The sequence below is a fragment of the Dendrobium catenatum genome, unplaced genomic scaffold (genome assembly GCF_001605985.2).
Source record: "Dendrobium catenatum unplaced genomic scaffold, ASM160598v2 fragScaff_scaffold_621, whole genome shotgun sequence".
NCBI classification, from domain to species: Eukaryota; Viridiplantae; Streptophyta; class Magnoliopsida; order Asparagales; family Orchidaceae; genus Dendrobium; species Dendrobium catenatum.
The window spans coordinates 33234622-33245123 of NW_021319083.1; the positions used below are offsets into that span (position 1 = coordinate 33234622).

At 34.4% G+C, this 10502-nt stretch overlaps 1 protein-coding gene across 4 annotated transcripts in view; it reads left to right on the forward strand.

Moving 5' to 3' along the window:
* Nucleotides 1-247: 247 nt before the first annotated feature.
* Nucleotides 248-10502, forward strand: part of LOC110096074 (pre-mRNA cleavage factor Im 25 kDa subunit 2) — an 18673-nt gene continuing 8418 nt past the window's right edge. The window contains exons 1-6 of one of the 4 annotated variants that reach the window (XM_028695333.1): nucleotides 251-439; nucleotides 6032-6077; nucleotides 8294-8378; nucleotides 8497-8570; nucleotides 9385-9471; nucleotides 9545-9655. In XM_028695333.1, the coding sequence (XP_028551166.1) occupies nucleotides 324-439; nucleotides 6032-6077; nucleotides 8294-8378; nucleotides 8497-8570; nucleotides 9385-9471; nucleotides 9545-9655 (519 nt within the window). In that variant the 5' untranslated portion in view covers nucleotides 251-323. Of the gene's footprint in view, nucleotides 440-6031; nucleotides 6078-8293; nucleotides 8388-8496; nucleotides 8571-9384; nucleotides 9472-9544; nucleotides 9656-10502 lie in introns of all 4 variants that reach the window. The other 3 variants (XM_028695332.1, XM_028695335.1, XM_028695334.1) reach the window with 3 other exon arrangements.

Below are 10502 nucleotides of genomic sequence, written 5' to 3' on the forward strand. Positions count from 1 at the left end.
AAGCTTAAAGAATTAATTAGACATTTAATTTAATTGATGATTTAATTTGAGGTACAAGACAGCACTCTATCTTTATATAATAGTCTATAGTATTAAGAGTTTAAGACTTCTAACCTCTTATTGATAAAATCTGGGAGAGCGAGGTGAATATTTAAATGAAATTTGAGATAATTCATCGTCCTAATTGAATAAATTATAGATTTGTGAAATTATCTGACATTTTAAAATAGTAATTTAAATATAAATATGTAAAATACGTAATGCAACCTCCTCATTGCACGAGCACGGGCCAACGGCTAGAAAGACGAGAATAAGTTGGAAAGATGGTGTCGCCGGTGGTGAACACCTACCCTCTTACCAACTACACATTTGGAATGAAGGAGCCGAAGATGGAGAAGGACACTTCCGTCGCCGACCGCCTTGCTCGTATGAAGGTGAAGTAAGTTCTCTCTCTAAAACCCTAGCTTAGGGTTTCCGTTTAAACTCCTTCATACCACCGTGCCTTATTTTTATCTTATCTAATTTGTTTCTGGGCGAAGTAATACTAGAATAATCGAAACCCTAAACTATGATTCGATGCGGCAGTTTGGATGCTTGCCACAAAAAAAAAGAAAAAAAAAAAAAAAATCGATGCTTGCCACAGAGCTTCTTAGCAGAAAAGTTCGCACTTTTAATCTTTTATCATTTTCACCTTTCTTTGAGGATCCAAAAGGAGGTACAAAAAAAAAAAACGGTTTGTGAAAGTTGTTCCCATAAAAAGGCTTAAAGAAAGATGCGGGCATTGAAAAAGAAAACCTTGTGTCAAAACGACCAAAAAGATATGAGGAAACTGCAAAACAAATTTCAAAGATTTTGAATAATAAGTAGAAAAAGAGAACTCAAGAGCAAAAAAGTTTTCAGTGTTGTTTCTGAGAAGCCCGCAAAGGGCCCCACAAAAATGGGCAACGATAAGCAAATTCATACGTCCAGAATGTCCAACAGAAGGGGAAAAAACCTAAAACAAGTTATAGAGAAAGAATATGGAAATAACCAATGATAAGAGACAACGGAAGTTAAGATCATCTCCAACCAAACTAAATACCATTGTATGCCGTCCGCGAATTGCTGCATTCGAACATCAAATTTCACGCAAAAAATCGGTAGGTGAACAATGCAACGCTAATATTGGCATCAAATTGTTCACCTACGCAAAAAAAATGATTACCTTCGCACTCTGCTTAGCTTTGCAGGAAGCATGCGAAACATAAGAGAGATGGTTACCTTCGCAAAGAAGCGCATGAAAAAAGAAAAATGGAGTTCCATTGGAGATGAACTACCGCATTTTGATGTTTTACGACATTTTAGAATGGAAAATGGGGTTTTACGGAATGCTAGATGGAAATAACACATCCACCAAAATCTTCCAAAAGCACAATCAATAGATGTTTTCATTTTTTGTTTTCAATGCAAATTTTTTCTTTCTCTTGTCCTGAGCTCCCATATTCAGTCTCTGTCCTTAAGTTCTTGTTCGGTTTTGAACTGCCTTAAGATCTCCAACCCTGAGCCCCCATCATCTCTTTCTCATGTTTCACCAATGGCCCCACCTTGCAATCCCTGTGCTTTGTTTCTGAGCTCCCGTCCTATGCCCTTTTGAGTCCATTTGGGCTTAGTTCTCTCAAAATAAAAATAAAATAAAACAACTTATATTTAAGATATCAAACATATTTTTATTTTATATCAAACATAAACAAAAGAAAAACAAAGTAAATCGAAAATGTGATCCCAAATAGATCTATAAAGATAACTATATTAAATGTGTTGCATAAGGATGTGGGTCTATTAACCAAGAGGTTATTAGCATTTAGCTTTTTATATGAGTATGGGCAATGGTTGTGTGCTTTAAAAAATGGGTATTTTAGAGGATTTAAAAAAATACAGCACAACTTTAATTAACTGAGGGCCAATAATCTCCAAAGAATTTTGAACTTAGAATTGAACCCATTAGGGCTTGGAGATTTATCATTTCCCATAGCAAACACATCCTAGTGAATAGTTTGGTTTGAGAAAAGCTTAATTAAAAACTTTTAATTATATATTAAAAGAACATTTTCAACATGAGATTGAATGAAAGTGAGCACAATAAAAGCATGGTCTTCAATTTGTTTGTACAAAGTAGAAAAATAGTCAAGAACTTCGACAATAATGCTATTCATTGGGGAGACAATATTGATGGAAGAGTGGAGCTCTTTAATATTATTATGATTTCACACACTTTTAATCTTTTGATATACGAAACCTAAGTCTTCTTTACCTCTTAAGTGCTAGTTTGTTTTGGCCCTTTGAAAAATCCAATTGTATGCATGTATTCATTAGTATTTGCTTTGATAAGATTATCTTGGATGATTATTGTGGAAAGAGAGTTAAATAAGGGATTGGACATTAAGATCTGGAAAAATTAACTTTTTCAGCTTCAAGGTTATTAACAATTGTTGAAAGGTTACTAAAATTATTCCAAATGGTAATTTTGAGCTTGTTCTTCACCACTTTTAGCTTTTTCCAAAGAACATAAATAAATTCGTCATCAACAAGCCGACCCAACATAGTGGGATAAGGGCTTGATGTTGTTGATCAACAAACAAACCCCAAGCATGTTAAATGACATCCTTAAAACCAACAAAACCATAACAATAGTTCATAGACATGAATCTATGATAAGACTTTGGGAAAATCCCAATATAGAGGAGTAAACGGATTTGGGAGGCAAAGTCTTAAAAGAAAGAACATGAAAAAAATCTAACCAACCGTTTTTTACTGAAGCCCAAATAGTTTCGATTCTAAAATTTATAGAATTGAACTGATCAAATTATTTTACCAAACTGAATTGAATAGAATCGAACTTTATTTTGGCCAGTTCGGTTTGGTTCTGTATGAACCAAAGGTAATTAATTTTTAACAGTTAATCTATATGCCATGAACTTTAGCAGCATGTTTTATGAAGAACTCTAAATAATCTTTACTAAAATCTATAATCTTGTCATGTGGAATGAATAATATTCACATTGATTTTATGTCTCTTGTTTATTTTCAATTGTTATTTATAATTCATAAATTTTGTTGATTTAGTATTTGAATAAATTCGTGTAATATGGTTTCATTTTGATTGAGTTTACAAAAATAAAATTGATCCAAAAACCAAAGAAAATCAAAATTACAAATAATAACTGGACTGATATTTTAACGATTTGATATTTAAACAATTAAACTAAACAACAAAATAATATCTGTTTGGTTCGATTTTAACTAAACAATGCACGCCCCTAGATAGGGTTCTTAACTTGATTATTGTTCCAAGAGAAAGAAAGGCCCAAATTAGGAAGTCAATAATGCTTAATGCAAAAACACAATTGTTTGGAGAATAGAGATTGATCTCCTCGAATTTTTTCATGTAGCACTCTTATACAATTGAAATATCCCAGAATGACCCAAGTAGAATTAGTATTGGCAACCATATTCTTAATATACTCCCAAGGGTACTTCCTAATAAAGGTTGTATTGTTGAGATACAGCACAGTGAGAAAAAAATTCAATGTTCCTAAAACATTTGACAATGACATGAATAAAATAAAGATAAGGCCATTTAATCCAATTCTAAAGGTACTTCATCTTAGAGGCTACATTGCTGTGATATACCACAGTGAGAAAAAAACTCAATGTTGCTAGAAAATTTTAGAATGCCATGGATAAAAACATGATAAGGTCATATTGAATGTGATTGGAATTCCGTTTAATCTAAAATTTCTCACCAAATGCCCCTCCCTCCCCACACAATAGCGGAGAAGTTGTTGCAACTTTCCTTACTAGGATTAGATGTAAGTTTCTAAAAAGGAAGGCTCCGAAAGGAGATCAGAAGAGATCTTAGTTTCTAAGTGACAGACAAGGTTAATAGATTAATAAGATTCTTGCATTTAGGGATTCTATAGTCCCCCTAAATACTCCTAACATTCCAACAATCTAAGGTCTGGAAAAACGTTGGGCAACTTGGGATTGTTTGGGAGTTTTATTTGTCAGGGGGTTGGAAGAATTATTGACCTATCCAATGCTGCCAATATTTTCCCTAGGATGAATAGAGAAATTGTTTAAAGGGGGATGGAATTGAAGTTTGGCCTAAGGTGAAGTTATATAAAGTTTTGTAAGGACGTGCTTTGTAAGTAGGTATTTAGGTTAGGAAGGGCAATTGATTTAGAAGACCTAGCAGGGTTTTACAATTGCATCGGGGAAAGTAAATAGGGTTTTCAATTTAGAGTTTGGTCTAAATTTCCTCTAATTTTTGCTTCTGCTTTGACCGCTAAGAGAACCAGTTTTCTTAGGAATAAACTCATGATCAACATGAGAATTAGAGCATTCTTGAGTTTTTATGCACAAAAGTGTTACAATTAGAGCAACTATATGGTTTATAGCTGTAGACAAGCTCTTGCAGATATTCTGAAGTATATAGTTTGATAGAAGACACAAAGGATTAACTATCACACGTTGAGCAAATGTTTATCGCTCATTATAGGCTGTTAAGCTGTTGATAGTGAGAGAACACACATGACTCTTTTCCATAAGGATTCGGACAAAACAAAAGAATCCAAAATTTAACACACAAAGATTTCAACAAAACTGTCATCGGCTTGAAATCCCAGGATCATTTTTATAAAAGGTTTCCCATTGATGAACAAAGGATCACCAGGTTATGTTCTCTCAAAATCCTCCAAATAAGAGACAAATTTGACAAAATCTTTTGGATAATGTTAAGAATTCCAGGTTACATTACTCAGGTTTTATCATTATCTCTTTTTATATTAATATGGAATCAACTTGTTTAATAGTTAATCGGGTCATGTGGCTTTGCCGTAGGAATGTGGTATGGTTGAATTAGAGAAGTTAAAATCTTTTTTTCCTGCTTAACATTAGAAGTTTCATGTCCGAACCATCTCTTTGCTCAAGTCATAAGTTAGTTTTTCAACTTTATTAATTAATATTTTTCTCTTGTGTATCATCTTGTATTTGTGATCGTGGTTCATTATTGGATAAGTTTGAACTAAGGATTGTTACTCATTAGATTTTTTTTTTAATGCCACAAGAATGTGTGTTCCTGTTCCTTTTGATACTACTGAACTTCTGATATATGATTATTCAGCTTAATGTGGCGAGGATTGATTGTCTAAAGGAATAAAATTTATGTGTTAAACAATAAATATGCGTTCCAGTTGGACTTGTTTCTGGAGCTAGATTTTGCAGGCAAATAATATGCTGAAAAGGAGGCTTCTTCTATTGGCCAATCACAACGGGACAATGTTATTTCTCAGAACAATTTACATGACCGACAACTTGGGGAGCAAGTGTACTGTCGTCAGTGTCATGTTTCAAGGGCAAATAGATTCTAACTAAGTTACTTTGTTTATTTGTGAAGCTGGATCTAATCAGTTGCAGATTTTTTACTTAAAAATTCATCTCTTTAAGATTTTTTTTTTAGAAAAATATATGTATAAAGCTTTTTATTTTGCCTTTAAATCTTCTTGAAAGAGCTTTAATTAAAGCTTCTTGTAGTGGCTATTCTCAACGTGGCAATATGCTATTTCAGTATTTCTCAGAACAATTTACATGCATAGTCTTGAAGGGAAAGTCTACTGTCATGTGGCAAGGCAGAATAGATTTTAACTGAAATTCTTTTAGTTGTGAAGATAGATCTAATCAATTGGCGATTTTTTTACTTCAAAATTCAGCTCTTTAAGATATATATATATATATATATATATATATATATAAGAGAGAGAGAGAGAGAGAGAGAGAGAGAGAGAGAGAGAGAGCGAGAGAGAGAGAGAGAGAGTATAATATGTATAAATTTCTATATTTTATCTTTGAATCTACCTAAAGAGCTATAGTTAGAAGTTAATAAGTTCTTGGTGCCAACAGTTTTGTTTAGTTAAGTATAATCTTTGACATCTGAACTGTTTAATTTCGTAAAAATGGTTGCCTTTGATTTTAATGTTTTTTTTCTATGATGTAGCTATATGAAAGAAGGTATGCGGTTAAGTGTTGAGGCAATTTTACTGGTAAATTCCTAGCACTTATAAAATTGAATTCTTGTAACTTCTCATTCTGTGTAATATTTTCAGTTTTCACATTGTTTTTCATTTTTTGCAAGCTGTTGAATAAGGCATCTGTTTGAAGTTTTGGTAGCCATCCAAAGTTGTTGCCCCTTGCCAAAGATTTATTTTGGATTTAAGTCCTTTATCTTTTGTTAGTAATTGGTTCTTGAGCTTTGTTTCTTTGCGTTGATGTCATCTATGAAAATATTGATCTCTTTTTCATAAAGAGCTTTGAACTTATTTCCATTTTTACATTGATTAAATCAGACAGATAAAAAATTACATTAGTTTATGAAACAATCTTAATTAGTACCTTTTTCAACATAGATTAAAATATCCCCTTTTCTTCTCATTCTTCCATCATTTCATCATCTCTTCTAGATTAGTTGCTGATCAAAAGTCTCAAGCTTCCCTACTTATGCTCTCCTTTCCCACATTGACCCTAACATTGGCTGAGGTATGATTTCGCTTGACATTAGGAATTCTTTGAATTTTGACAAAGTTGAAAATAATTTATGTTTTAAGCTAACTCAAAATTTTGGCTTGCTCGAATTTTTTCTTAATCAACTTGATATGCATGCTCATACGGATGAAACTCATGCTCACACGCACAAAACACATTACCTATGTGCATAGTTATGTATTCTGTTTTAGCTATTTTAAAAGATTTAAATCTCAACTATGCCCTCATTTGATTTCATTTGGCAATTATAGTTATTTTCTTAATTGCATTTAATTGTGGGATGGAAATAAGTTGAATGAAATGGCTAGGATTTAACCATTTCCAGTGAGGAGTGAGGATTTAGAAGGGAGCTAAACTTAACATTTAGCATACATGTAATATCTCATTTTGGTCCCCTAGCTTTTACCTACCTCCAATTATTAAATCTTCTAGGGTACTTGGCACTAAATGAGTTCGGTTAGCTGGCCACATTCATAAAGAACTAGCAGTGTTGTTAACACCTGACTGTGTTGGCACATTCAATCATAAATAGAATATAAATTGATTCATTGTTGTTGCTTCTTAACCCATGAATGGAGCTAAATTTATAAAGAATTGGGTTATATATGTTAAACTTCAATCAGGATGGGCCGGCTGCTTTGCTTGAACCGGTCCCTAGTGAACCGGTTTGGATTTACCACCGCCGGCCCAAGCAAGGAGAGAGAGGGGGGCCGGCCACTCCTTTGGGGGCCCCACACCTTGAGTAATGCTTGTTTGGAGGAAAAATTTTGAATTAGGGGCTTTTTAGGGAATTTGTAACTCTCCTTTGTCTTTAATTAGGGGTTAATGTTAGAATTAGATTTTCATCTTGAATTTGAAAAGAGATTTGAGATCTAGGGTTTGCGTTCTTGGGCTCTAGGTTTGGCTAGACAATCTGATGGGGACATCGTCAGAGATTGCGACATATGTACCATTTGTTTGGAGGAAAAATTTTGAATTAGGGGCTTTTTAGGGAATTTGTAACTCTCCTTTGTCTTTAATTAGGGGTTAATGTTAGAATTAGATTTTCATCTTGAATTTGAAAAGAGATTTGAGATCTAGGGTTTGATTTCTTGGGCTCTAGGTTTTGCTAGACAATCGGAGAGTTGTTTCTTCCTCTCGAATTGAAGAAACGTGTATCTTTGCTGTTTTTCATGCTTCTTCTAGTGGAATCTTTCGTTCTCTCTCAGTTTCTTACTGTTTTTTTCCCAAGAAACCTGCTGGGAAGTGCTAATTTCCTGCTGTAAACAGCAGTTTGCGTTCTGTTTTCTTACTAATTTCGATTAGGTTTGCTTGCGAACTCAAGTATTACCTTAGGGTTACTTGCGAACTCAAGTACTTCCTATCAATCTTTTTGGATTTATTCGATCCTTGCAATATCATTTGGGTTCTAATTTTCCTATTTTCTTTTTGGATTTATTTGATCCTTGCAAATATCATTTGTGCTCTAATTCTCCTATTTTCTGGTTTCTACCTAATGAGACTGAAATTTTGCATACTAAATGGTCTTTGATCTTCAAATATCAATTTTCTTTGTGTGATCTAGATACATTGTCTTTATAGTTGCATTAAAAAATTGGGTCCCTATACCACCTTGCATTATGAAGCGTTGAAACCATCTGCAAGTGATATTTGATGCATTGTTTCTTAAGTTAATTAGTGCACTAACAGGTGGATTTATGTCTTTTATGTTTTGCAGGTTCAGGAGCACAATCATCCCCACGTACTGCTTCTGCAAATTGGTAATACTTTCTGCAAACTTCCTGGTGGACGTTTGAAACCTGGTGAGAATGGTGAGTTTCTGTTATGTAATCCTTAATTACAGTGATCTATTTCTGCTTTCTTTTTGTTTGCTGGTATTTTTAGCATTTTTAACGCTGGTGTGATGTGCTTCTACTATAGAAATTGAGGGCTTAAAACGAAAGCTGTGTAGCAAACTTGCTGTCAACTCACCTACCTTTCAGCCAAATTGGCAGGTATTTTTAATATTACTATGCATTTTAACGATTTTATGAATGCATATTAGATGAAGTAGGGATTAAAGTGTAAAGCAACATTAAAATTTAAGTTTTGCTTGTTGATTAATATGCTGATCACCTCTTTTAGGTGGATTTCAATTGTCACTCACCGTGCAAGGTTTGCACATAGTTGGCATGGTTGTCTAATCTGACATACTGTAGTTGTAAAATTGAAATTCTTTCTAAAAATCTAAGGTTTCGTTTGGGACGGCTTTTTTATTGCCTCTTAAAACAGTTTTTAAATAAAAAATTTTAATTTTTCTATTATTAAAGAACTGTTTTAAGAAGCAGGAAGAAAGCTGTCCCAAACAAAGCCTAAATTTTGCTGCTTCTACCCGTAGTTTGAATCTGGAGGCTGTCTTTTGATGCCTGGTCTGCGTGGAAAGAATGCTCTTTTTCATTGTATGTGTTCAACAAATTCTATCTTTATCAACCTTTCTTGGATTTATTTCTTATACATTCTCTTTCTGTGATGCCTAATAGAACAATTCTGATGCAGCGGTAGTTAAAAGTTGGAATCAATACTATTTGTTCCCTCTTTTGTATGAGCTGTCTGTGTTTTGCAACATTAAAGCTTTGCCTAGTTTTTTTCCCTGGAGAGCTTTAGTATGTTTTCATGATGACAGAATGTTATTTTCCCCGCTAAACTGTTGCATTGTTTGATTACATAACTTTATACTTTGGCATTATTCACTTGATACTTTCTTGCAAATGCAGAGTATTTAAGCTTTTTACCTGTGTTTAATTCAATAAAAATCTTCGTTTCTTGTAGATTGGTGAATGTGTTGCTATCTGGTGGAGACCAAACTTTGAAACAGTGATGTATCCTTATTGTCCTCCACACATCACCAAGCCCAAGGTGATTAGAACATTCATTGCTTGGTTATTGTTTTGTTTTTGTTCATAAACTTTTCTTGAGATTTCTTTTCCAGGAGTGCAAGAAACTTTTCATTGTTCATCTGTCCGAAAGAGAATATTTCGCTGTTCCAAAAAACTTGAAGTTACTTGCTGTTCCATTATTTGAGCTTTATGATAATGTTCAGGTATGAATGCCACTATTCCTTCTAGTGGGACTCTAGTTTTTCTGCTAGAACTTAATTTTTCTTTAAGAGGCTTCGTTCTTATTTAGGATTCTTACATAAATATGCCGGAAATTTCACGTATCATGTTAGTATTTTATTCTTCATCTTTACTCGTTAACACTTATCTTTGAAGTGCTATCCTTTTTAATTTCTTTGCAAAAGTACCTAGAAGTGATATTGTAAATAACCATAGCGATTATAGGATGAGGTCTAATTTTTAGTAAAGCTTATCATGTTACCATTTATCAACTCTATTGACCTCTGTGCGAGAAAAAAAAAAAAAAAAAGTAAAAAAAATCCCATTAAAATCCCAGAAATTCCGTACCCTGACTATTCGATGCTGCTGGCATCCCTTCTCCATGATTTATGTGGGAATTCCGCTCGATCATACTCAGTTCCCGACGTTAAAATGAGGCGGGTAGGGTTTTGTTCTGTTTCTTCTACACAAGCGAACCTGCACAAGCCCGAGAGCTTCTTCCTGTCCTCTTCTTGTTTTGGCTACCAGAACCACCCAAGCTTCCAGCACTTTGACCCTCTGCACCTTCGGACCAAACCAGTCGAACGCAAGCCATCCCTCACTCTTACAGCCTTGCCGAACTCCAGGCACTCAATCCACCTTCCTGCATAGCCGCAAGCCACTCACAGTCCCTGCCCTAACCGCAGCCTTTCACAGACCGGCCGAAACTCCTATCTCTGCCGATAGCACCAGTATGAGCTAGCCATCTCCAACCTGCCGCAAGCAAGGCCCGTCGACCTATCCTATCTGACCTCCTAACGCTGCTCCCGTCTGCAGCAAACCGATCTTCCT